The following is a 26,490-nucleotide window of genomic DNA, read 5'->3' as shown; positions in this document are numbered from 1 at the left end:
GAATCGGAGCTTCTGGCCTCCTCCCCTCTTGGGTCCCAAGTCTGGGCAGGGGCCTGGCACCCAGGAGCCCACAGCAAACACCTTGTGGATGAAAGCCCTTCTTACCCCCCACCCCACCTCACTGGTATTTCTCTTTCAAGACTCAACTTAGATGCCACCACACTGGGAGTCTCTTTAACCCCACAGGCCTGCTCGGATGCCCCAGGTGGGCCCCCAGTGCCTCCACATACAGCGCCCAGCATCCCACCTCACGGTTGCCTGTGCCCACGTCCATCCCCCTTCAACATGGAAGCTTCTCAAGGGCAGGGACTGGACGTGACTCACCTGGGTCTCCTGCATTGCCCAGCACAGGGCCTGGCACACAGGAAAACTAAGTAAATGTTTGTTGAATGAATCAAGGAATGGGTGTCCATGGAATGAGGTAACAGAGACAGACGGCGAGAGTCATAGTTTTATTGCCAAGTTTCACGGACGGGGCTCAAATCCGCCCGATCTCCTTCAGCTTGGCCACCAGGTCCTCCGTGGTCTCCACCTTGACGCCAGCCGTGCGCTGGGGCGGGTCCTCCACACTCACCACAGTGAGCTTGGAGGTCAGGTCCACGCCCAGGTCCCCGGCCTTGAGCACCTCGATCTTCTTCTTCTTGGCTTTCTACGTGCAGGAAGCCACAGATCACAAAGCTGCCGAGCCCCCTGCCCACCCTCCTGCAGCCCCCATGGGTGCCACATCCGCTGAACGACTCCCATTGGCTGAATCCTTCTGGACCTGCCCCTGGCCAGGACACATGCGACCTCTTACAGGGCCACACCTGGCGCAGACAACTCCTGTTGGCTGGGATGACCTGGGAAGCCCTCCTATTGTGCGAGTCCTCCTTCAGTCAACAGCCTCACTGGCTCAAATGGACTGGCAAACTCACCCTCTGGCAGTAATAACTCATTGGACTTTTGGCCAAACTGATCCATTAAACTCACCCTATTGGCTGACATGACTCAATGAACCCATCTTACTGGATGAGATGACCCACTGAAATCTCCCTATTGGCTAAGATGACTCATTGAGCCCATCCTACCTGCCAAGATGACCCACTGAACTCTCCCCACTAGCTGAGATGACCCAATAAAGCCTCCTCATTTGGCTAGGATTCCAGAATGAACTGTTCCTATTGGTTGTAATGACAAGGGGAACCCTCTTGATTGTCTGATCAAGCCTTTTATTGGCTGAGATAAACAGCAAGCCCTTCCTGTTAGCCAACAGCCCCATGAGTGCTCTCATTCTTGGCACAGAGGACCCAGTGGACCCTCTCTGTTAGCCAAATGGACAGTGATCCCTTCCTTTGGATGAGATGTCCCTTGGATCCTGTCTCCTCCCATCTGAACACCAGGGAGGCACAGGGCCTATAGCACTCACCCATCCCCAGGCCCCCGTGACCCCTCTGCCAGGTGCTCACCATGATGTTTGGCAACGTGGCATATCGGGGCTCATTGAGCCGCAGGTCAGCGGTCACCACGGCAGGCATCTTCAGGCGCACGGTCTCCAGGCCCCCATCAACCTCCCGCTCCACTTTCAACTTGTCCCCTTCCAGTGTCAACTGGGAGGCAAAGGTGCCCTGGGGAGAGACAGCGTAGGGGGAGTGGGCAGATTAATTCAGGGCAGGCCCCGCGCAGTCCTCCATAGGCTACTCTGCGGAGTGCAGCAGAGGCACGAATGAATGACAGCAGAAGAGGAAGCTTCCTGCAAGGTGATCTATATGCATCAAGTTCAAATACAGGGGGGTGGATGGGGGCAGCAGGCATGGCTCAGTGATTGAGCGTCGACCCATGAACCAGAAGTCACCTGTTTGATTCCGGTCAGGGCACATGCCTGGGTTGCCAGCTCAATACCCAATAGGGGGCATGCAGGAGTCAGCCAATCACTGATTCTCTCTAACCATTAATTTAGTTTCTATCTCTCCCTCTCTATTCCTCTCTGAAATCAATCCTATATAATAAAACCCTAATATGCAAATCAACCGAACTGTGGAATGACTGGTCGCTATGATGTGCACTGACCACCAGGGGCAGACTCTCAATGCAGGGGGAGCGCCATTCAGCCAGAAGCCGGGCTCACGGCTGGCAAGCACAGTGGCAGTGGTGGGAGCCTCTCCTGCCCCCACTGCAGGCAGGTGGTAAGGAGCAAAGGGTCCCAGACTGCAAGAGCCCTGGACTGCAAGAGGGATGTCTGACTGCCAGCTTAGGCCCGAACCCCTGAGGGGTTCTGGACTACAAGAGGGCACAGGCCGGGCTGAGGGACCCCCCTCTACAGTGAACGAATTTCGTGCACCAGGCCTCTAGTATTGTAATAACTACGTATGGTGTCAGACGGGTACTTGAAATATGTGATTAGCTAACCACTATGCTGTACACTTGAAACTACTACAAAATAATACTGAATATAAACTGTAATTGAAAAGTAAAATAAAAATATAGAAATAAAAAAGTTTTTAAAAAGAATCCAAAATAGTTCAATATTTTTTATATTGATTACATGTTGAAATAACATTTAAGATATATTGGGTTAAATACAATATCATTAAAATTAATTTTGCCAGCTTCTTTGAACTTTTTTTTTTTTAACATATCTTTATTGACTTCAGAGAGGAAGGGAGGGGGAGAGAGAGAAACATCAATGACGAGAGAGAATCATTGATTGGCTGTCTCCTGCATGCCCCCTACTGGGGATCAAGCCCGCAACCCGGGTATGTGCCCTTGACTGGAATTGAACCCAGGACCCTTCAGTCCGCAGGCCCACACTCTATCCACTAAGCTACACCTGCCAGGGCTCTTTGCACTTTTTTAATGTGGCTATGAAAAATTTTAAATTGTGTCTGTGGCTTGCATTTCTGTTGGACTGGCAGAGGCGGAGACTGGGGAATCTGGAGTTTGGAGGGGGCATGAGTATCTCATAGAGAGTGGGCAAGGAAGGCTTCTCGGAAGAGGTGATATCTGAGAGCTCTCGACTGAAGGGGGCAGTGAAAAACACAGACAATCTCAGGGGGCCATGTTCCAGGCGGAGGGAACAGCAAGTGCGAAGGCCCTGAGCAGGGACGAGCTGGTGTGGCTGAGGAGCAGACGAGGCCAGGTGTCCTGGCTGGGCACTCCCCCTGCCTGCCCGCGGGAGCAGCTGTCCTACTTTACCTCTGCCTCCCCCTGAAAGGGCAGGGACAAGGGTGACCATGCTCTGACCCCCCCGGGCCTGGCCCGCAGCAGGCGCTCCCCACCCCAGCCTCACCCACCTGTGGCCAGTCCAGAAATCCAGCAGTCATCTGCCCTGTCTGGTTACAGTCATCATCAATGGCCTGAGTGGGGAAAGAGAAGATCGTATGACAAGGGGGCTTCTCACACCCTATCGGGGCCTTTGTCTGCAACAGGGGTCGGCAATATCCCGTGTTCTCTGTCCCAGCGCCTCAGCTCCGCCGCTGTAGTGCCTGAGCAGCCATAGACATCGCGGGTCTGTATAAACGAATGGATGTGTGGGTGTTCCAATAAAACTTTATTTACCAAATTGTTGTCTGATTCCAGGTTTGCTGATTCCAGGTCTAGAGTGATCCCATCCCCTCAACTGGGCCCAGAGACAGGGGCGCCTGTTATCCCCAAGGCCCTGCCTAAATATTCACAGAACCCTCCTGTGCGCCAGGCCCTGGGAGGGCCACACTGGGGAGCTGAATGAATGGGATCTGGGCCAATGAGAGCATTCTGTCCCTGACTCCAGTGATTGGCTCCGGGATGAACGCAGGACTCCAGCTGGACCAATGGAGAGTCAGCCCTGAGAGTTTTGCTGGAGCCCTTGGGAAAGAGGCTCTTGTTTCTGCCGGGGTCACTGGGTTGGCGGGAGGTAAGCCTGGAGGTGCAGAGAGTGAAGCCAAGACAGAAGAACAGAATCTGGAGCACAGGCTGACCTGGATCACGCTGTGCCTGAAGCTCTCCTCACGTGAGCTAATAAGGTCACTTTTTGGCTGAAGCCGGTCTGAGCTGTGATTCTGCCACCCACAGCAAAGAGCATCTCGGCCAGTTCATCCAGCAGGTACCCAGCAGGAGGCCCGGGCCCCAGGAGCTGTCCCTGACACGCAGGACAAGCAGGGCATCGAGTCTGAGCCCCCCCAGCGGATGCAGGAAGCTTCAATAGGCCACCAGCACCCGTTACCTGGGGAGCTGGTGTGACACCCGAGCCCCACCAGCCCCACCCAGCCCCACCCAGACCGTGCCTTTTTGGCCTCTTCTCTGGTGAGACCTCCTGCCTCAGTTTCCTGATTTGTACTCTGGCTCCCCTGCTGTCATCTCTCTCTGCTCTCGACTGCCTGGCTTGGGCAGGACACCCAGTAACCTAACTGGACCCATCAGTCTGCCCTTGCCCCAGGCTGAGCTGGCCCTCTGGAATGCTGGTCTCCCCCCTCGGGGACCCCAGCTCTACCTCTGAGCCTCCCGTGGGTCTCTGCGACCACCTCACCTCGCTGTCTCTGACCTTCTTTCTCAGCCTCATGCTTTCCCTGTCCGGCTCCTGTCTGTCTGAGGCTGTTCTGAAGACCCCCCTCGACCCTTCCCCTGGGTGAGCACCATGTCTGTCCAGATGGGATGGGGTGGGGAGGCCGACCCCGAGGAAGGCTCTCCTGGGATGTTGTGTGCTGGGGAAGGTTCTAGTTGAGTTCTCACCCCAGAGCCCCCCCCCACCCCCAAACCCCTGGCCTCCAGTCTCTCCCCTTCCAGGCCATTCCTCATGGGGTTTCTCTGCACCACAGCTGTACCTCCCCACCCCCCCGCCCTGTGCTCATAGAGCCCCCAAGGCTCCAGGGTGCCCTCGAAGGCCTCAGGTCTCTGTTCAAGCCAGGCCTCAGTCAGAACCCATGTGGATGCCCCACCCTCCAAGTCAACCAAGCACAGTCCCTCCCTCCTCCCTCCTCCCTCCAGGCCCTGTCCCTCTAGCACATCTGTCTCTGCTCTGTCCCATGGGCCGTGGCCCAGGCCTCCAGCATTCCGATCCCACCCCATAGGACCCTACAGGGACCTTCCGAGGCCCACAGTGACCCTGCCCGTCCTGCTCAAACTCTGGAGCAGGGAGAGCCAAGTCGCAGGCTACTGGGCCTGGGACCCACGAACCCGGGCCTGAGTCACCTGCCTCCCCCCTCAGGCCTCCCCACTCCCAGTCAGGTACACGGGGACGGGGGAGGGGCTGGAACACCCACCTGCTTGCCCAGCAGCACCAGGCCCACCTTCTCCTTCTCTGCCAGCTTGGCCAGGACCCGGGCCACCTGCAGGGGACCCAGGCGCTCGGCCTCTGCAGCCGGCACGTCCACGTGGATGCCTCGGTCTGCGCCCATGGCCAGGGCAGTGCGGAGGGTCTCCTGGGAGGAGAGAAGGGGCTTGGCTTGGCTTCTTGCACCAGGGGGATCCAGGAGCCTGATCCCCAGCCCCTCCTCCCTCAGCCCCAGGGGTCCAGGCCCCCAGCCCCTCCTCCCTCAGACCCAGGGGTCCAGCCCCCAGCCCTCCTCCCTCAGACCCAGGGGTCCAGGCCCCCAGCCCCTCCTCCCTCAGACCCAGTAGTCCAGGCCCCCAGCCCCTCCTCCCTCAGACCCAGGAGTCCAGGCCCCCAGCCCCTCCTCCCTCAGACCCAGGGGTCCAGGCCCCCGGCTCCTCCTCCCTCAGACCCAGGGGTCCAGGCCCCCGGCTCCTCCTCCCTCAGACCCAGGGGTCCAGGCCCCCAGCCCCTCCTCCCTCAGACCCAGGGGTCCAGGCCCCCTGCTCCTCCTCCCTCAGACCCAGGGGTCCAGGCCCCCACCCCCTTCTCCCTCAGACCCAGGGGTCCAGGCCCCCACCCCCTTCTCCCTCAGACCCAGGGGTCCAGGCCCCCACCCCCTTCTCCCTCAGACTCAGGGGTCCAGGCCCCCACCCCCTTCTCCCTCAGACTCAGGGGTCCAGGCCCCCGGCTCCTCCTCCCTTAGACCCAGGGGTCCAGGCCCCCACCCCCTTCTCCCTCAGACCCAGGGGTCCAGGCCCCCACCCCCTTCTCCCTCAGACCCAGGGGTCCAGGCCCCCAGCCCCTCCTCCCTCAGACCCAGGAGTCTGGGCCGAGCACCCCTCCTGGGCTCTGGCACCTGGCACTGGCTGGGCCCGCAGCTGACAGCAATGACCTCCTTCACCAGTTTCTTCTCCTTGAGCCGCACGGCCTCCTCCACGGCGATCTCGCAGAAGGGGTTCATGGAGTGCTTCACGCCATCGGTGACCACACCCGTCTTGTCCGGCTTCACTCGAATCTGTGCAGCCAGGAGGGGAAGGGACAGGGTCAGGGGTCGGGGTCACGGCACCAACCCTCGCACAGGCTGGATGGGGATCACCGGGGCCTGGAGAGGGGCAAGGCCTTGCCCGGGGTCGCAGGTCTCCAGGGACAGACGGGGTTAGAATTCGAAGGCGGGTGAAGGGCCGCCCTCTCACCCTCTCACTCAGACCCGCCCTGACACAGGGACAGCTGACTCGTCGCTGCTCCTTGGGCCTGAACGAGGGTTTCTCTGTCGTATCATCACCCACAGTGAGAAACGCATTTGATGATACCCCCAAGGGTGTTGCAAGCACACACGTAAGTTCACGTGTAAATATAAATACCACTGCAGCGTGAGGTTCGGTGCACGGTACTTACCTTCACTCTATACACTATACGGGGACATTTTCTATTCTTTTTTTTTTTTTTAATTGATTTTTAGCGAGAGAGGAAGGGAGGAGAGCGAGAGAAGCATCGATGTGAGAGTGAAACATCAACCAGGTGCCTCCTGCACACCCCCTGCCAGGGATCGAGCCCAAAACCCAGGCCTATGTCCTGACCAGGAATCGAACCGGCGACCTTTCGGTACACAGACGGCGCCCAACCAACTGACCACACTGGCCAGGACAATTCTGTTTCTCTTAATGCCAGCCCTCGACAGGGACTTCATGATCAACGCACGGTCACGATCTGGTTTGAAAAGAACCCGCTTCAAAGGCCGCTCTGCCACACAGGCTAAGGTGGGGGCGGGGCAGGGCAAACCTCTCCTCACAGGGCAGGTCCTCGCGGAGCCCCAACTCTGTGCCTGGCCCTGGGCTGCACAGGTCATCTGGTTTCTCTCTTTCTTTCTTTTTTTTGTTAATCCTCCCCAGAGGATATTTTTTCCATTAATTTTTTTAGAGAGAGTGGAAGGGAGGGAGGGGGAGAGAGAGAAACATTGATGTTAGAGAGACACGTTAATTAGTTGCCTCCTGCACACGCCCTGACTGGGGTTGGGGATCAAACCTGCAACCCATGTACGTGCTCTTGACGGTGCATTAAACCCACGACCTGGGAATTGAACCCATGGCCCTTCGAGGCACGGGTTGGTGCTCTAACCACTGAGCACACTGCCAGGATGCGTCTGGGTTCTCGATGGAGAAAACTGGGAAAATGGCAGGAGCTGAAATGGGGAGACCACTGGGCGGCTGTGAGCCGTTGAAATACGAGATGACGGTGGCTCTGGTGGCCTTGACAGTCGAGTGGAGAGGAGGATGGGCCGGAGGGTCCTTGCAGGTAGGACTTGGTGGGGTGAGAAAGAGGAGTCCAGCAGGACACCCTTGGGGTTCTGGTGGGATATGAGCACAGCGGGGAGGATGCTGCCTGGGCTCTAGGCTCAGGGTGTTCAAGAAGCCGGTGAGACGCCCAAGGGGCCAGGCTGGGGAGCCTGCACCACACAGCTGGGACCTGCCCCTCTCCTCCCAGGTGGCCGCCCCCAAAGGCTTGGCCCACGCAGGTCCCCGCCCAGCAGGGGACACCAGGACTCTCACTGCTTCCCTACAGCTTCCTCTCTGGGGCTGGGGGGTGGGCAGAAGCAGAGATGTGGGATGAGGAGGAAAAAGGGAAAAGGGGCAACTATTATGTTCTATCACCATCCTCTCGTTTTTAAAAAGTCATTTTAACTCCAAAAGTAAGGCTCACATGTCAGAACTGGATGAATTTACTCTCAAGAAACGCAACTGGAGCAAAAACCAGGTGCCGAATCCATGTGTTTTGTTTTGTTTTGTTTTGTTTTGTTTTGTTGTGTTTTCACAAGAACCTGTGCTAAGGACATGGCACATACTCCCCCAAACCCCCCACACGTTCCCCTGGCTCCTCTCACCCATCCTATTCGAATGCACCTTCCCACCCGGGCCGGTGTGGCTCAGCTGGTTCAGCGCCATCCCACGCACCGAGATTCCAGGGCACATGCCCTGGCTGTGGGCTCGATCCTGGTGCAGGAGGCAGCCGGTCAATGTTTCCATCTCTCTCTAAAATCTATAAAAAACATATTGCTTTAAAGTAAAATGCACCCTCCCAACTCTCCCCACCCACCCCCTTATCTGGTTCGCTCTTTTGATGGCACTGGCCAGCCAACATATGCCATACACTGCGCTCAGAATGTCTGACCTATCTTCTTCCCACCGGAATGCCAACTCCCCGAGGATCGGGATGGGTGTCTGTTTGGTTCGGCCTAGATGGTGCCTGGTCCATGGCAGGTGCACGGTTAACACTTTTAGCGAATGACTACGGACATGCAATGAGAGTTATGTTAGAATCTGCTCCTGTCTGTTCACTATGTTTTTTTTTTCAGAGAGGAGGAAGGGAGAGGGGGAGAGAGAGAGAAACATCCACGATGAGAGAGACTCATTGACCGGCTGCCTCCTGCACGCCCCACTGGGGATCGAGCCCGCAACCAGGCTTGTGCCCTGACCGGGACCTCCTGGTTCATAGGTGGACACTCAACCATTGAGCCACACTGGCCAGACTTATTACAAAATCCCTCTTTCATGAACAAAATTAAAGAGAAGAGAGGAGTTTCCTCTCTAAACAGGAAAGCAGCCCCCTACCATGAGTTGGGGGGCCCATGCCTTCCCTTGCTGTGGCAGGACCCCGCCCAGGCCCCTGACTCCAAGGAGGGAGGGACCAGCTCACCTCCTCCGGGAAGATCTTTTAAGCTCAAGTTCACTTACAGCTTCACAAACACTGTTTGGCCCTGGCCGGTTTGGCTCAGTGGGTAGAGCGTCGGCCCATGGACTGAAGGGTCCCTGGTTCGATTCTGGTCAAGGGCACATGCCTCGGTTGCAGGCTTGATGCCCAGCCCTGGCTGGGGCTTGTGTAGGAGGCAACCAATCAATGTGTGTCTCTCCCCCATTGATATTTCTCTCTGTGTGTCTCTCTTCCACTCTCTCTAAAAATCAATGAAAAAATACCCTCAGGTGAGGATTGAAAAAATAAATAAATAAAATAAAACAAAAACACTGTTTATCCTCAAAAGATTAAGAAGAGAGCTACCATACTACCCAGCAATCCCTCTCCTGGGTATATACCCGAAAAACTCGAAATGTATTCGCATTTATGCAGCATTGTTCACTGCAGCATTAGTCACAGTGGCCAAGACATGGAAACAACCAGTGTCCGCCACAGAGGACTGGGTGACGAAGACGTGGACATAGGCACAATGGAGTACTGCTCAGCCCCAAGGAAGCATGAGACAGCGCCATTTGCAACAAGGACGGACCTTAAGAACATGATGCTTAAGTGACATAAGTCGGTCAGAAAAAGCTACGAACCACATGATTTCACTCACACGTGGGATATAAAACTGAAAGTCGCAAACGCAGACAGCAGAGTGGTGATTGCCAGAGGGAAGGGGATGGGGGAAATGGAGAAGATCTGGCTTTGGGCACATGGTACTACATACAGATCCTGTAACACAGAAGCCCACACCTGAAACCTATGTGCTCATGCTGACCAATGTCACCCCAATCGATGTAATAAATAAATAAATAAATAAATAAATTGTAAAGCAACACTGTTTAGTCAAATTACATAAGCCAGGAAACACTTGGCTCGGTGGGTTAGAGCGTCGTCCTATACACCGAAAGGCTGCAGGTTCGATTCCCGGTCAGGGCACATGCCTAGGTTTCGGGTTTGATCCCGGGTCAGGGTTCTCATGGGAGGCAACCAATCGATGGTTCTCTCTCTCTCATTGATGTTTCTCTTTCTCTGTCGCTCCCTTCATCTCTCCCTCAAATCAATGAACATATCCTCAGGCGAGGATACAAAAAATCCTGATGGTTTATACATTGAGGCGTGCGATTCAGCATGAAATTTCCAGTCTTTCTCTTAAAGGAGCAGCATATGAACCTTCAACAGAAACTGCCCTGAGCCAGGCAGCACCTCATTTAACTCTCCTAGGAGCCCAGTTCCTGCCATCACCATCCTCACTTGACAGACAGGGCCACTGAGGCACAGACAGGCCACGCGCCCTGCCTAAGGCCACACAGCAAGGAAGTGGCGGCACTGGGGTCTAACCCCGAGTCCACTTGGGCACCTGCGACCCTCCAGGCTGCCAAGGGTGCCTGCCCACAGGGGCGGGAGAGTCGGCCCTTTATTCCTTGCCCACTGTATCCAAGCAGGTTTTTACCAACTGATTTTTTTTTAATATACTTTTATTGATTTTAGAGAGGAAGGGATAGGAAGAGATAGAAATATCAATGATGAGAGAGAATCATGAATCAGCTGCCTCCCGCACACCCTCTATTGGGGATCAAGCCCGCAACCCGGGCATGTGCCCTTGCCCAGAATCGATCACGGGACCCTTCAGTCCACAGGCCGATGCTCTATCCACTTTGCCAAACCGGCCAGGGCTCCAAGCAGGTTTCTACCAAGTGATTGCCGACAGCCCCTCCTGAGCCCTGGCCACGGTTCGAGGGCTTCTGTTCAGTTCTGTCCTCCAGACTCTTCCACCACGAGAGTCGCTGGGCGTGAGCTGGGGCTTCAGGGGGGCTCAGAGGGACCAGGACGCAGCAAGCAGGACAGCCCACGCCAGACGGGGAGACGGCGGTCAGCAGGCTAGGACAGCAGCCAAGCACCCAGGCAGCAGTCCGCGCTCTGAGGCCCGCCAGTGGGACACCGTGTGGGGGCAGACGAAGAAGGCTCACGTCCCCTACGAGGCGGCACGTGTGGCCTGAGGGACAGGGAGGTGCCCGCGATGCCGAGAGCAGGAGGGACGAGGGGACGGAGGCAACGCCATGTGCTCCCAGAACCGAGAGAAGGCGTGGCTGGTCAGGGTCAGGCCCAGAGATGGAAACGGGTTCGGGGGGCCCCGAATTTCCATTCTTTGGAGGATCCTCAAATGGAGAGCTAATCATGAACACAGAAGGGCTCCAGCCTCTCCTTGGCCTTGAAAGCCCTAGAGGTTAAGCTTCCTCAGCCTCATGGAAAATGTCCTTGGCCAGAAGTGGGGGTTAGTGGGTTGCCAAATGCCTATTAATACCCTAGACACATACACAGAGACACAGACACACTCACACACACAGACACAGACACACACACACACACAGGCACACTCACAGACTGCCAGAGACACACACACAGAGACACAGACACACTCACACAGACACAGAGACACACACACACAGGCACACTCACAGACTGCCAGAGACACACACACAGAGACACAGACACACTCACACAGACACAGAGACACACACACACAGGCACACTCACAGACTGCCAGAGACACACACACAGAGACACAGACACACTCACACAGACACAGAGACACACACACACAGGCACACTCACAGACTGCCAGAGACACAGACACACACAGACACAGGGACAGACACACTCACAAACACAGAGACACAGACACACACAGACATAGAGACAGACACACTCATAGAGACAGACACACACACAGCCACAGACACAGACACACAGAGAGAGACACAGACACACTCACACACACAGACACAGAGACAGACACACTCACAGAGACACAGACACACACACAGACACACACACACACACACACAGGCACACTCACAGACTGCCAGAGACACAGACACACACAGACATAGAGACAGACACACAGAGACACACTGAGCAGAGCATTTGTTATGCTTTGAATAAGTGACTAAATAAACTTCCATCGCTATTACTGCCAACAATAACAATATGACTGAGTGCTAGCCGACACTTAACCACGTGCCGGGCACTGAAGAGCTTATTTCACCTCCACTACAACCCAATAAAGCAGCGGCCGCCAACCTTTCGGACCTCACGGGCCTCCAGTGGTCTGAGGACCACCGGCTGGCGACTGCTGCAGTAAAGGAAGTACTATCATTATCCCTGTTGTACAGAGGAGGAGAATGAGGCTCAGAGAGGCTAAGCGACTCCCCAAAGGCCACACAGCAGGACGCAGACCCGGGGTGCCAGGCTCAGAGTCTCCACTCTGAACCTTCCCGGCAGTGCACCCGCTGTCTGACCAGGATCAGTGACGGCACCAGACAGACCCTCCTCCCCACCCGGAGCTCACATCCTGGGAGGGGAGACAGTCACTAAAGCAAGAAACCTGTAAACTACCTGGTGGGTTCCAAAGTGATAAAAGGGGGGGGGGGGGGGCGGGGAGGGTTCAGCAAGGAAGCAGACGGGACTGTGCAGCTGAGATTTAGGTAGGTGACCAGGAAAGGCCTCTCAGAGGTGCCATTTGAGCAAAGACTGGAAGGAGGTGATGGAGGGAGGCTGGGCACACAGAGGCGAGTCAGAGCCGGCACACCCGAAACGAATTGCCGGGGTAGGGGTCTGCCACCTGGGTAAACAGGATCCCAGCTCAGTGTGGGGAGGCTAAGAAAGGGAAGCCCAAGGCCTGCAGAAGCACCCAAGGGCACACCAAGATAGCCTGCGGAGGCGAGACGGGGGGCTTCCTGGAGGAGGCTGTGCCCGATTCACTAAGCGTTGATGTAACAGCGGGTCGGAGTGAGGCAGGACAAGGCAGGGGGCATGAGAAGCAGAGGTTGGAGGGTGAAGTAGAAGGTGCCCAGGCAGAAGGCACAACAGGGATGAGGGCCCAAGGCAAGAGGCAGCCTGTTGTGTTGGGAAAGCACAAAGGGTGAGAGAGGGGCAGGGGGATGCGGATGGCTGAACAGGGAACCAGGGCCAAACCTGGAGGGGCCTTGAACCCCAGGCTGAGGGGCGGGGGACTTTGTCCTGAGGGTGCTGGGCCACTGGAGGGGCGGGGGCAGCTCCAGGCGCAAGGAGACCCCTGAGGCTGGGAGGGTCCGGGCTGGAGGGGAGAGACAGGAGCAGGGAAGGAGGCTGGGGCAAGGGTCCAGGTGGGAGAAGATGAGGCCTCAACTGCTGTGGCCATGAGGATGGAGAAGAGGGAACAGGATGGAGAACAGGGAGATGGAGGGGGCAGGAGGGTTGGGGCTGAAAGCTGATGGGCTGGGGGAGGTGCAGGAAGGAGGGGTGCCCGGGCTCTGGCCCGGTGATTAGGTTGTTGGCAGTGTTTGAAATCATGTATTTGTTCAGAAAGGGACATCAACAGACACATCCCTTCCGAGACAGGATGCCATGGAGAGGGCCCCAGGACTGTGGGAGGGGCAGGCAGCACCCACACTTCAGGAAAACTCAGGAGCGGATACCAGGACGCTGCACGTTTCCCCTCACACAGCACACACAGCGGAGGCACCCATGCAGGGCCCGAGGCTGGGCGATGCCGGGACCCACAGCTGAGTTCACTGTGAGCCTGCCTGCTGGGGCGACAGATAGGGCCCCAGGCATCTCAGGCCAGGGACCAGGGCTGGCAGCTGGGTCCGAGGCCCAGGGGCTACAGAGCCCAAAGGATCAGGGGGAGGCCAGAGGGAACCAGCAGAGTCGAGTCCCAGAATCTGAGAGGAGCAAGTCTCCACAAGCCTGGGGCCCACACCTCTGCCAGAGAGTCCAGGAGGTCGGGCGCTGTGAGTGGGATGGGCAGAGGGCAGCTGGAGCAGGGCTCGCCTGTGTTTCAATAATGCCAGTCGCTACCCAGCCAGCAAGTAAGGGAACCTTCGTGGGCCTCAGTTTCCTCACCTGTCTAATGGGATTAATAAATCTAGAGCAGCCCTGGCTGATTTGGCTCAGTGGATAGAGCGTCAGCCTGCAGACTGAAGGGTCCCGGGTTCGATTCCAGTCAAGGGCACATGCCTGGGTTGTGGGCTCGATCCCCAGAAGGGGGCCTGCAGGAGGCAGCCGATCAGTGATCCTCTCTCATCATTGATGTTTCTATCTCTCTCTAGCTCTCCCTTCATGTCTGAAATAAATAAAAATATATTTAAAAAAATAAATAAATCCAGAGCAGCGATTTTCAATCTTTTTCATCTCACGGCACGCATCAACGACTAAAATTCTGCACACCAGAAGTTTTGTGGTGCAGCCCACCACAAAATATATGATGCTTTTTGCCGATCTGACAAAAAAAATAATTGGTATAATTTGGACTCATTCACATCAGATGTGTTGGCTGCTGTCATTTTTTTTTTTTTTTTTTGCAGTCTAAGGGGTACGGGGTCAGTGCCCCTGACTACATAGTCAGGTATTGCACGTTTTAACAATTCTTGCGGCACAGCGGCGAGCCCTGGCACCATGGTTGAAAACCGCTGGTCTAGAGCCGTGGTCGGCAAACTGCGGCTCGCGAGCCACATGCGGCTCTTTGGCCCCTTGAGTGTGGCTCTTCTTAAGCCTTAGGAGTACCCTAATTAAGTTAATCACAATATACCTACCTATATAGTTTAAGTTTTAAAAATTTGGCTCTCAAAAGAAATTTCAGTCGTTGTACTGTTAGTATTTGGCTCTGTTGACTAATGAGTTTGCCGACTACCGTCTAGAGAGGATGTCGAAAGAATGACATGGGTTCATCTCAGCCGAAGACTTAGAACGCTGCCTGGTGAACAGGTAAATATCCCCCAAATGTAAGCTGTTATCATCACTGACGTTTTCACACCACACACCCCAACCTGGTGGGGGGGCCCCAGTTTGCACACCAGGTCCTGTGCAGGTGATGCTGGGGACACAGAGGCGGGCTCCCGGTCTGCTGGGGGGGCTGGCGGGGGAAGGGGGCAGACATGGGTGGGCAGTCACCACTTTATCTGGTTTAGACAAGCACTGAAAGGCAGTGGCCTGGGGCAGTGTGTCTGATTGGCCTCTGTCCACACCAGCCTCTCTCCAGGCACGAGCCAGGCTCTCAGAGACGCCCCCAAACCGTCTCACGGAGGATGTGAGCCATCCCACCGACTCATCCGACTGGCTTTCGGCTGCAGGGAGCACTTTTCCCGCCTTCCCGCTATGCAGGTGGCACAGATCTGGGTTCCCTGGGCACCTTGTCTGAGCTCCAGGGCAGCACGATGCCCGCTCTGCGGTGCATACAGTCCGTGGGTTTGCAAGGCCGCCGGCGGGTGGCAGCATGGCTTGTGTGCAGAGCCCTGGCTGGGGAGAGGCGCCGACGGGCCTGGACGGGAACCTCGGCTCCGTCCCTTCCCGGCCCAGGGACCGCTCTGTGCCTCAGTTTCTCCGCGTGTTAAACAGGGAGCTCGACTCCACCAGCGGGTCAGAAACAGAGGCGGTCACTCGCCCTGCACGCAATTGTTCAGGCAGTGAGTTCAGAACCGGAGGAAAGGAATCGGGTCCTAACCCCGGAGGTACGAGCGGCTGTCAGAACCTCACAGTCTCTGGATCTGTGCCCTCAGGTGTGACTTTGACGTTTGAGGGGGCTGGGGGGGGAGGGCGAGAGGGCAGAGATCAGAGGTTACGAGAAGACCCCCCCCATACAAGGTGCGCTCGTGACCCCGGAAGCACACGGCCGCGGGGCACGGGGAGGTGGGAGAGGGGGGCCCGGTCACCTTCACGGCAAAGTCGATGACCCTCTTGACAGCCACCAGCGCGCGCAGCTCCGCCATCTTCCAGCCGCGGCCACCTGCGGGGTCAAGCCGCACCCTCCCGGCCCTAGGCCGTGAGGCCCCGCCTCCTCGTCCTGCTCTGCGCCTGCGCCCGGGCCGCCAGCCAGTCACCTCTGCGGTGCCCGCCTCCGCCCCAACAAAGGACCAATCGGAAGGCCGGAGTGAGGGAGGTGTGTCAAGCGGATGAGGACCAATGGGAAGCGGATTCCAGAGGGAGAGGCGGAACCCGGAGATAAGCGACGAGGGCTTGGGAAGGGGGCGTGGCCGGGAACTAGGGGAAAGGTCGCTCCCGGGGGAGGGAGCGGAGCGGGGAAGGCGCCAGGCGTTCTACGTTTTCCCCAGCGTCCTCCGACCTACCCCTGCCCCAGTTCCCCGTGTCTTCCTCGCGTCTCAAAGTCGCAGCGCCAGTGTCCCCACGCCCCTGAATCCTTCCGTGTTTGCTCTACATCCTCCCCATGCTCCCCGTGTCCCCGTTCCCCGCCACATCCATGTCCCTTCTTAAAAAAATATATTTTATTGATTTTACATAGAGGAAGGGAGTGGGATAGAGAGTTAGAAACATCGATCAGCTGCCTCCTGCACACTCCCTACTGGGGATGTGCCCGCAACCAAGGCACACGCCCTCGACCGGAATCGAACCTGGGACCCTTCAGTCCGCAGGCCGACGTTCTATCCACTGAGCCAAACCGGTTAGGGCCTTTTTTGTTGCTGTTGTTAATCCTCCCCCGAGGGGCAGGAGGAGAAACAGAGAAACATTATGTGAGAGAGACACATGGATCAGTTGCCTCCCGCACGCACCCTGCCCTGGGGTGGAGATCTAGCCTGCAACCGAGGTCCGTGCCTTGGACCGGAATCGAACCCGGGACCCATCAATTCGCGGGCCGACGCTCTATCCACTGTGCCAAATCAGCTCCGGCCGCATCCCGGCGTCCTTTGTCCACTCCATGTTCGTGTCTCCATGCGGGGTCCGCCGGGTCTCCACATTCCCTATAGCAGCGGTTCTCAACCTTCCTAACGCCGCGACCCATTAATGCAGTTCCTCATGTTGTGGCGACCCCCAACCATAAAATTATTTTCGTTGCTACTTCATAACTGTAATTTTGCTACTGTTATGAATCATAAATATCTGATATGCAGGATGTATTTTCATTGTTATAAATTGAACATAAAGCATAGTGATTTATCAGAAAAACAATATGTAATTATATGTTTTCCGATGGTCTTAGGCGACCCCTGTGAAAAGGTCGCTCGACCCCCAAATGGGTCGTGACCCAGAGGTTGAGAACCGCTGCCCTATAGGTTCATGTCCTTATGTCCTCCCTGAACCTCTATGGACCCTCGTGTCCTGAGCCCCCATCCCATGTTCTTCATTGCCACGTTCCCACGTGTGTGCAAGTGGCCCGTGTCCGTGTCCTCGCATCCCCAGAAAGGGAGGCGGAGCCAGCGGTGGAAGCTAAGCGGGTCCTTTATTCTGCCCCAGGCAGGCTGCGGTCACAAGCACACGGGGAACCCGCTGATGGCATCCGTACTCTGCAGGATCATGTCCACCAGCAGAAAGCAGAAGCCTGGCGGGAGGGAGAGCAGCGCGGGAGGAGTGGGTGGGCCCAGGGGCGGGTGGCGGGAGGGGCCTGGGTTTTTGGGGGGCGGGGGGGGCGCTCCTCGGGCATCTCTGTCGGGTCTATGAAAGCCGGGAGGTCAGAGTGGGGTTTCCTGGAAGGGCGGCTGGGCAGTCTGTGCGGGGAGGAGGGTCCCCCCGTGTATTCTCCTCCATCCCCTTCCCGCTGTCCAAGTTACCCGCGAGAATATAGAAAGGTACAGCCATCCACCCCAAAAAATAGGACCAGGAGAAGAAGACGTCGTTTTTCCACGCATTCTTCACGGTGTAGCCTGTCAAAGCCATCAGCAGCAGGAGGCCTGGCCCCGCCCACCCGCCAGATGAGCGTGGCCTGGAGGGGGGGGCTGCACCCAGGCCCCACCCAGACCGCGCCCACCGTCCTGACCACGCCCACCCTTCAGATAAGCGTGACCCGGAGGGGGCGGGGCTGCACCCAGGCCCCACCCAGATCGCGCCCACCGTCCTGGCCACGCCCCCTCCGGACCGCTCAGCTGCAGAAGACCTCGCCCACCTCCTCCGGGTCCCGCCCCTAGCCCCACCCTCTCCAGCTGTGTTCCCAGAATCCTTGGGGTCGCCAGCCCCTCTCCTTGGCTCCTTTCCAAGGCCCTGAGTCGAGACCCATGGGGGACCCCTGTCCCCTGCCTGGGGGGCTGGTCCTGTCTCACCGCAGAAGAAGAAGACAGTGCTCGTAGTCCGGCCCGGTGAGTTGCCCTCCCGACACAGGATCCTCAGCGCCGTCACCAAGCCCACGATGCTGAAGGCGGCCCCCAGCACCATGCACGCCCCGGTCACCTCCAGCATGACTGGGGAGAGCCGCCGCCTCAGCCCCGAGCAGCCAGCGCCGCCCTGGCCACCGCCCCCACCCACTGGCACAGGGCTGGCAGCAGAGTCGTGGCGGGGCGGGGGGGCGGGCGTTGATGGGGACATGGAAGTTGTCATGAGGGGATGTGGTCATGTTGGTGGTAGCCTCGGTCACCTAGGGGCAGCTAGATCTGAGGCTGGAGGGGAGGGGGTGGGGTGGGGGCCTCCCAGGGTGTGCCCAGCTGTTGGGTCAGGGGAGGGGCCCGCTGTGGGCAGTGCTGGGGCTGTCTGTGTAGTGGGGGCTGGGGGGGCTGGGGGGCTGACACTATCTGGACGGCCTGGGCCTCACACTGGCAGGGCATATTAGAGCAGGTGCCCTGGGTACAGTCCTGCCACAGGCCGCTGTGTCCCGTGGGAAAGCGAATCCAGTAGTTGGTAGCTGTGGAGAGCACCGTGAAGATGTTGGCCAAGAGGCCCAGCAGGGTGCCCCCGCACTGAAGGCTCCGCTTCACCCCCATGCCAGGGGGGCTGCTGCAGAAGCCACATACGCTAGATTGGACAACACCCCTCCCACCCCGAGGCCCCCTCCAGGGTCCCTGAGAGCCCCTCCCAGATGTCTCTCCACATCCCAGCCGGCTGCCCTGACACCCCTGCCTGGGACCCCTGCTTCTGGGGACCTCGAGGTGTCCTCCTTCAGGTCCTCCCCCCCCCCCATGCTGCAGGCCTTCCCCCAGCACCCCTGCCTGGGACAGTGAGACCATCATCCCAGGAGTCACTGATCAGAAACCCCCCTACCTTCCAGAGACCTCCATCACCCAGTGGGATGTCCCTTTGGCCTGTCCAGTGCGCTCCCCACAACACACCCCCACACCCCCACTTGTGTGACTCACAGCCAGCTCCCAGGGCTTCCAGGAAGCAGGTGCAGCGGGGGTGGGGGAAGAGAGGCTGGGTTAGGCTCTGTGAGGCAGCAGGAGTTCCAGAACCCCCTCTCCCAGCGGCCATTTAAAGAGATAACCACCCACCCACCTGTCCACACAGGCATCTCCCAGCAAAGGGGCAGCTCAAAGCCAGATGGTAGGTCTGTATGGAGCCTGGGGACCAGGACATGGTAGAACACGTCCTTCTCAAAACTTCTCTTCCCTTGACCCATAAGCACTCCTGGTCCCCAGATCTGACTGTCCCTTCCAGACCCCCCAACCAAGCTCCTGCCCTTCCTGCTCCCTGCATCCTGTACCTTCTACCAGCTTCAGTGGCCACGATGCTCTGAGGCCATCCCAGACTCCATCGCTAGCCCTGGTCTCTCTCCCGAACCTTGGCCTGGAGCCCTCACCTGCTTCTGGCCATCTCCCCCCACTCAACACCTCCCGCCTGAACTCAGCATCCTCCACCAAACCAGGAATGACCCCACCCTCTCACTCCTTGGCACTGTCCTTGCCCCCTTCTTGCTCTTCACCCCACAAAGCCCTTGGATCCCCAAGGCCGGGTCCTTCTGCTCCCTGAATCTTTCTGGCTACCTCCCTCCTTTCCACCTCATGCCCTGTTGCCTGTCAGCCCTCGTCCTCACTCATGTCCTACCTGTTGGTAGCATTGCCAAGCTCCTTTCTTCCTCTTGGCCTCTCCAGAGACCTCAGAGAGGGCTTGCTGGCCCTGGGGGCTGACACTGTCCCGCCCCTGCTCTCCTCCTGGCTCCCCAGCCCCCTTGAGAGAAAGTCAGCTGTGGCTTTAGGGGTCCTGGCTCCCACCCACCACTCCATTCTCATTTCCTCCCTCCCACCCCACAGCCTTTTCATGCCTCCGTCTCGGCATCCTTCCTCCTGGATTCCCTTTCCTTGGCCCTCAAGAAGTCCCTAAACACCCTCTCCCCAGAGAGCTCACCTCCACCCCCCACCACACCATCACCCTTTGTCCCACATCCTTCCTGGGCTGTGCCTGTCCCCTGGCCTGTGTTACCTCCTCTTCCCCACCTGACTTGCAACCCCCCTCCATGGGCATCACCTGGATCTGACTTCTGTCATCACCCCCGGACCCACGCGAGGCCCAGCAGAAAGGATGTGCTTGGGGAAAGCCAGCAGAAGGAAAGAATGAATTACTGAGATGAACAAGGAGAATTACAGCACAGGTGAGGGGCCCAGAGGGAGTGAGGAAGAAAGTGCTGGAGCCAGAAAGGCATAGGGAAGAGCAGAGAAAGGGGGACGAAGAGGAGAGATGGAAACAGATGACAGACAATGGCCAGAGAAGCCGGGAGAGGATGTGGGCAGTGCCCGAATCCACACTAGGTGGGGGCCCTTGGGGAGCAGATCGAGGTTTCAGATTCTTTTCTGGGTGCCCAGTGTCGCCCACCGGGGAGCTGGCGCACCATTGGCTTGTGCCGTGGTTGAATTAACCTCAAAATAACCAGACTGCAGCAAATCATTGTTGAAAGAATGAATAAACAAACAATGGGGCTATGGAAGGGCTGGGGGCGAGGGCCGAGGGAGGGCCAGGTGATCCCATGGCTCCGGATGATGCTTGGATGATGCTTTCCAACCCACCTGCTGTCCTCACCTTCGGCTCACATGTTGGGCTCACACTTCGTCATAGCCAGGCCGAGGGGCACGGGAGTGAGCGACCAGACCCAGGCTACCTGGGGTGGCAGAGGGAGCTTAGTTAGCACTTGTCCCCGCCCCCACCTGCTCCCACAGAGCCCCCAGTGGGCCCTCCCCAACTCCCGAGGCAACAGTCACCTGCACTGAACCAGAGGAGAGCCGCAACCCAGCCCAGGTAGAAGGACCAGGAGAAGGAGGACTGGATCTGGGGGTGTCGAGGTTGGCTCCACCAATCACTGGTGTAGACGGCCATGGCCACCACCATGAAGAGGGCTGAGACAAGAGACAAGGAGACTGCTCAGCGCCTCTGCGGGAATTCACAGTCCCGAAGGCCCACGGCCAGTCCACATTCCTTACCTGCAACAAAGGCTGTGATGGACGAGACCAGGGGGCCGCGGCCCGGGGCGGACAGTGAGGGGATGCAGGACAGGACCAGGAGGCCCACAGACCCCAGGCCACACAGGGCGGCCAGAATGCTGAAGGTCTGCGTCACGTGGATGAAGTCTGCTCAGAGAGGAGACCTGTGAGGACCTGTCCCCTCTGGCTCTTCTCCCCTGTCCCCCAGACAAGACACACCACTCCCCCTTACCTGCTACTAAGTCCTCACCCCTCTTCGGCCAGAGGCCCGAGTGAGCTGAAGAGCCGGGCCCGATGGCCACGAACCAGAAATCCGTGCTCAGAGCAACCAGGGCAGAGACCAGGGCCAGGGAGCCGGCCAGCAGGGCCAGGGACCGCCAGGGCTCCATGGGGGTGAGCGCTGGGTTCCTGGGTCTCTGAGAGAAGAGGCTGTGGACCCAGACTCTTGGGTCATCTGAGCACCCCCAAAAGCAAAGAAGCCAACAAGCAGTTGAGGCAACTCGGGGGCTCCTTAAGACCAGACTGGTTCTGTTTCACCCACTTCAGTTCCTGGCAACAGATTCTCACACACCCTCCCTTCCTGGGTTGTACCGATGACGTCTCCCCTCCCTGAGGTCCTGGTCCCCCACTCACAGTGTGTGGTGGGGCAGGGTGTCATCGGTGGTTTGGCCAGTGGTTCAGAACCTGCCTCGCTGTCTCAGGTTTGTCTTCACAACAGAGGTCCTCTTCAGGGCCATTCCAGCTCCACAGCGGTCAAGTTTGCCTGGGCCTTCTCCCTGGGCTGTGGCACCTTCACCTTCTACCTGCTCACAGGTGAGGTGCGGCCCAAGGCCTGATACTGGTGTGGGAGGAAGACGCTTGGAGGGCCGGAGGGCCCTGCATTGACATCCCTGGGCCCCTGGCAGGTACGGTGACCCTCATGATCCAGCCAGCCATGCTCAGAGCGGGGCTGTGTGAACCGACACATCAGAGGAGGAGGTGGGCGTGTTTTCCCCTCCACAGACTTTTACAATCCTGATTCTCTCCCTTCTGCCTGCCCTGAGCATGCGCTGCAAAGCAGGGGCCCAGGAACCGGCCACCTGCCCACCTACCCCCTCCTCCCTCAGGACCTGGTGTCCACATCTCCAGCTCCTTTATCCTTCAGCCCCAGGCATCATGGAGGCCTTAGAGTGGGGGCCCCGCCTCTCTCACAACGGAAAGTTGCAGCACTCACAGGAAGACATGACACATCCCCCAACTGTCCCCTGTGGCCACATCCCTCCCCTCGTTGAACTCACACCCTGGCCTCATGTGCCAACCCTACCTCTGAGCCCCCAAGCCTGTCATCTCTTCCGGGAAGCCCCCCCTCTAGTGTTGAGCAAGGCTCCGAGGGTAAGAGCTACAGACCTGAGATAGCGAGGCAGGTTCTGAACCACCGACCAAACCACCGGTGACACCCTGCCCCACCACACACTGTGAGTGGGGGACCAGGACCTCGGGGAGGGGAGACAACCCAGGAAGGGAGGGTGTGTGAGAATCCGTTGCCAGGAACTGAAATGGGTAAAACAGAACCAGTCTGGTCCTAAGGAGCCCAGCCCCCCCCCCCCCCAAGTTGCCTCAACTGCTTGCTGACTTCTTTGCTTTTTGGGGGGGGCTCAGAGGACCCAAGAGTCTGGGTCCACAGCCTCTTCTCTCAGAGACCCAGGAGCCCAGCGCTTACCCCCATGGAGCCCTGGCGGTCCCTGGCCCTGCTGGCCGGCTCCCTGGCCCTGGTCTCTGCCCTGGTTGCTCTGAGCACGGATTTCTGGTTGGTGGCCATCGGGCCCGGCTCTTCAGCTCACTCGGGCCTCTGGCCGAAGAGGGATGAGGAGTTAGTAGCAGGTAAGGGGGAGTGGCGTGTCTTGTCTGGGGGACAGGGGAGAAGAGCCAGAGGGGACAGGTCCTCACAGGTCTCCTCTCTGAGCAGACTTCATCCACGTGACACAGACCTTCAGCATTCTGGCTGCCCTGTGTGGCCTGGGGTCTGTGGGCCTCCTGGTCCTGTCCTGCATCCCCTCACTGTCGGTCCTGCGCCGCGGCCTCCTGGCCTCGTCCATCACAGCCTTTGTTGCAGGTAAGGAATGTGGACTGGCCGTGGGCCTTGGGGACTGTGAATTCCCGCAGAGGTGCTGACCAGTCTCCTTGTCTCTTGTCTCAGCCCTCTTCATGGTGGTGGCCATGGCCGTCTACACCAGTGATTGGTGGAGCCAACCTCGACACCCCCAGATCCAGTCCTCCTTCTCCTGGTCCTTCTACCTGGGCTGGGTTGCGGCTCTCCTCTGGTACAGCGCAGGTGACTGTTGCCTCGGGAGTTGGGGAGGGCCCACTGGGGGCTCTGTGGGAGCAGGTGGGGGCGGGGACAAGTGCTAACTAACCTCCCTCTGCCACCCCAGGTAGCCTGGGTCTGGTCGCTCACTCCCGTGCCCCTCGGCCTGGCTATGACGAAGTGTGAGCCCAACATGTGAGGCGAAGGTGAGGACAGCAAGTGGGTTGGAAAGCATCATCCAAGCATCATCCGGAGCCATGGGATCACCTGGCCCTCCCTCGGCCCTCGCCCCCAGCCCTTCCATAGCCCCATTGTTTGTTTATTCATTCTTTCAACAATGATTTGCTGCAGTCTGGTTATTTTGAGATTAATTCAACCAGGACACAAGCCAATGGCGCACCAGCTCCCTGGTGGGCGACACTGGGCACCCAGAAAAGAATCTGAAACCTCGATCTGCTCCCCAAGGGCCCCAACCCAGTGTGGATTTGGGCACTGCCCACATCCTCTCCCCGCTTCTCTGGCCACTCTCTGTCATCTGTTTCCATCTCTCCTCTTCGTCCCCCTTTCTCTGCTCTTCCCTATGCCTTTCTGGCTCCAGCACTTTCCTCCTCACTCCCTCTCGGCCCCTCACCTGTGCTGTAATTCTCCTTGCTCATCTCAGTAATTCATTCTTTCCTTCTGCTGGCTTTCCCGAAGCACATCCTTTCTGCTGGGCCTCGCTGGGGGCTGGGAATGCTGACAGGAGTCAAATCCAGGTGATGCCCATGGAGGGGGGTTGCAAGTCAGGTGGGGAAGAGGAGGTAACACAGGCCAGGGGACAGGCACAGCCCAGGAAGGATGTGGGACAAAGGGTGATGGTGTGGTGGGGGGTGGAGGTGAGCTCCCTGGGGAGAGGGTGTTTAGGGACTTCTTGAGGGCCAAGGAAAGGGAATCCAGGAGGAGGGATGCCGAGACGGAGGCATGAAAAGGCTGGAAGTGGGCTGTGGGGCGGGAGGGAGGAAATGAGAATGGGGTGGTGGGTGGGAGCCAGGACCCCTAAAGCCACAGCTGACTTTCTCTCAAGGGGGCTGGGGAGCCAGGAGGAGAGCAGGGGCAGGGCAGTGTCAGCCCCCAGGGCCAGCAAGCCCTCTCTGAGGTCTCTGGAGAGGCCAAGAGGAAGAAAGGAGCTTGGCAATGCTACCAACAGGTAGGACATGAGTGATGACGAGGGCTGACAGGCAACAGGGCATGAGGTGGAAAGGAGGGAGGTAGCCAGAAAGATTCAGGGAGCAGGAGGACTCGGCCTTGGGGATCCAAGGGCTTTGTGGGGTGAAGAGCAAGAAGGGGGCAAGGACAGTGCCAAGGAGTGAGAGGGTGGGGTCATTCCTGGTTTGGTGGAGGATGCTGAGTTCAGGCGGGAGGTGTTGAGTGCAGGGAGATGGCCAGAAGCAGGTGAGGGCTCCAGGCCAAGGTTCGGGAGAGAGACCAGGGCTAGCGATGGAGCCTGGGATGGCCTCAGAGCATCGTGGCCACTGAAGCTGGTAGAAGGTACAGGATGCAGGGAGCAGGAAGGGCAGGAGCCTGGGTGGGGGTCTGGAAGGGACAGTCAGATCTGGGGACCAGGAGTGCTTATGGGTCAAGGGAAGAGAAGTTTTGAGAAGGACGTGTTCTACCATGTCCTGGACCCCAGGCTCCATACAGACCTACCATCTGGCTTTGAGCTGCCCCTTTGCTGGGAGATGCCTGTGTGGACAGGTGGGTGGGTGGTTATCTCTTTAAATGGCCGCTGGGAGAGGGGGTTCTGGAACTCCTGCTGCCTCACAGAGCCTGACACACCCCCCCCCCCCCGCACCTGCTTCCAGGACGCCCTGGGAGCTACTGTGAGTCACACAAGTGGGGGGGTGTAGGTGTGGTGTGGGGAGCGTACTGGACAGGCCAAAGGGACATCCCACTGGGTGATGGAGGTCTCTGGAAGGTAGGGGGTTCCTGATCAGTGACTCCTGTGGGGACAGTCTCACTGTCCCAGGCAGGGGTGCTGGGGGATGGGCCTGCACCTTGGGGGGACCTGAATGAGGGCCCCTCCAGGGCCTCCCTCAGGGCAGGCAGAAGGAAGAGAATCAGGATTGTAAAAGTCTGTGGAGGGGAAAACACACCCACCTCCTCCTCTGATGTGTCGGTTCACACAGCCCCGCTCTGAGCATGGCCGGCTTGACCATGAGGGTCACGGTACCTGCCAGGGGCCCAGGGATGTCAATGCAGGGCCCTCCGGCCCTCCAAGCGTCTTCCTCCCACACCAGTATCAGGCCCTGGGCCGCACCTCACCTGTGAGCAGGTAGAAGGTTAAGGTGCCACAGCCCAGGGAGAAGGCCCAGGCAAACTTGACCGCTGTGGAGCTGGAATGGCCCTGAAGAGGACCTCTGATGTGTAGACAAATGGAGCCAGCAGTCCCAGGACAGCTGGAGAAGGGGGACCCCGGGACCCAGCTGGCCGGACCTCTTCCTATATTGGAGTCTCCAGTTGGCAGGCCCCCGTCCTTCACTCAAACCCTCACCAGTAAGGTAACTGGCCATTTCGGAGAACCTGGCCTCAAGGACAGGCTCCCAGGGCCAGATCCAGGTCATGAGCAGGAGGGAGAGCAGCGCAAAAATGGCCGTGGACATGGCTCCCGTGAGGAGCGCTGGACAGGCCTCAGGATGCCTGGGCCATGGGCGTGTGGTGTGGGGAAGGTCCGAGCACAGAGCCCAGCTGCAACCTTGACCCCATCCCCCAACGCACCCCCATCCTAACCGCATCCCTATCACCCAGTCCAACCCCCTCCTCATTTGCAAACCTAACTCATTCTCAATCCCAGCTCCAACCCCAAACTCAACCCCACCCCAATTCCCCACCTAAACCCATGCTCACGTCCAAACCCACCTCTGAGCCCAATCCCAGCTCAACCCAGTCCTAACCCTCTCTCAACCCCATGAATAATTTCAGCTCCAACCCCAACCCAATTCTCCAAACCAGCTCTGAACCAATCCCGTCCCAACCCCAAACACAACCCATCTCTGAACCCCAGCTCCAATCCCTAACTTAACACCAGCCCTATCCCACCACCTAACCCCATTCTTATTGGCAAA

At 58.2% G+C, this 26,490-nt stretch overlaps 4 protein-coding genes across 5 annotated transcripts; 1 reads left to right on the top strand and 3 right to left on the bottom strand.

Annotated features, from left to right (window-relative positions):
- Positions 1-437: 437 nt before the first annotated feature.
- On the bottom strand, positions 438-15,841 carry ETFB (electron transfer flavoprotein subunit beta). The gene is made up of 6 exons (XM_036296186.1): positions 15,691-15,841; positions 6,123-6,281; positions 5,214-5,372; positions 3,270-3,332; positions 1,446-1,604; positions 438-649 (listed from the first exon to the last, which is right to left on the bottom strand). Exons 1-6 carry the CDS (start codon positions 15,745-15,747, stop codon positions 479-481), a joined length of 768 nt encoding a protein of 255 aa, XP_036152079.1. The 5' UTR covers positions 15,748-15,841; the 3' UTR covers positions 438-478.
- Positions 15,842-17,153: 1,312 nt separating this feature from the next.
- On the bottom strand, positions 17,154-18,681 carry CLDND2 (claudin domain containing 2). Its single transcript, XM_036296195.1, has 4 exons — positions 18,513-18,681; positions 18,028-18,165; positions 17,542-17,661; positions 17,154-17,312 (listed from the first exon to the last, which is right to left on the bottom strand). The coding sequence occupies exons 1-4, from the start codon at positions 18,679-18,681 to the stop codon at positions 17,239-17,241; spliced, it is 501 nt and encodes a 166-aa protein (XP_036152088.1). The 3' UTR covers positions 17,154-17,238.
- Positions 18,682-20,558: 1,877 nt separating this feature from the next.
- LOC118649287 (protein NKG7-like) lies at positions 20,559-21,757 on the bottom strand. The gene is made up of 4 exons (XM_036296191.1): positions 21,338-21,757; positions 21,106-21,252; positions 20,887-21,021; positions 20,559-20,786 (listed from the first exon to the last, which is right to left on the bottom strand). The coding sequence occupies exons 1-4, from the start codon at positions 21,492-21,494 to the stop codon at positions 20,728-20,730; spliced, it is 498 nt and encodes a 165-aa protein (XP_036152084.1). The 5' UTR covers positions 21,495-21,757; the 3' UTR covers positions 20,559-20,727.
- A 33-nt stretch (positions 21,758-21,790) lies between these two features.
- Positions 21,791-23,744, top strand: LOC118649288 (protein NKG7-like). 2 transcript variants are annotated; one of them, XM_036296193.1, is made up of 5 exons: positions 21,791-21,918; positions 22,744-22,965; positions 23,051-23,197; positions 23,282-23,416; positions 23,517-23,744. In XM_036296193.1, exons 2-5 carry the CDS (start codon positions 22,809-22,811, stop codon positions 23,573-23,575), a joined length of 498 nt encoding a protein of 165 aa, XP_036152086.1. In that variant the 5' UTR covers positions 21,791-21,918; positions 22,744-22,808; the 3' UTR covers positions 23,576-23,744. The 2 variants fall into 2 exon arrangements, with proteins under 2 accessions (XP_036152086.1, XP_036152085.1); XM_036296192.1 differs by lacking the exon at positions 21,791-21,918 and adding an exon at positions 22,341-22,559.
- Positions 23,745-26,490: the final 2,746 nt, after the last annotated feature.

Source organism: Myotis myotis, unplaced genomic scaffold (assembly GCF_014108235.1).
Source record: "Myotis myotis isolate mMyoMyo1 unplaced genomic scaffold, mMyoMyo1.p scaffold_m19_p_28, whole genome shotgun sequence".
Classification (NCBI taxonomy): Eukaryota; Metazoa; Chordata; class Mammalia; order Chiroptera; family Vespertilionidae; genus Myotis; species Myotis myotis.
Note: the sequence above shows the minus strand (reverse complement) of the source record. Positions and strands in the feature narration are given on the sequence as shown.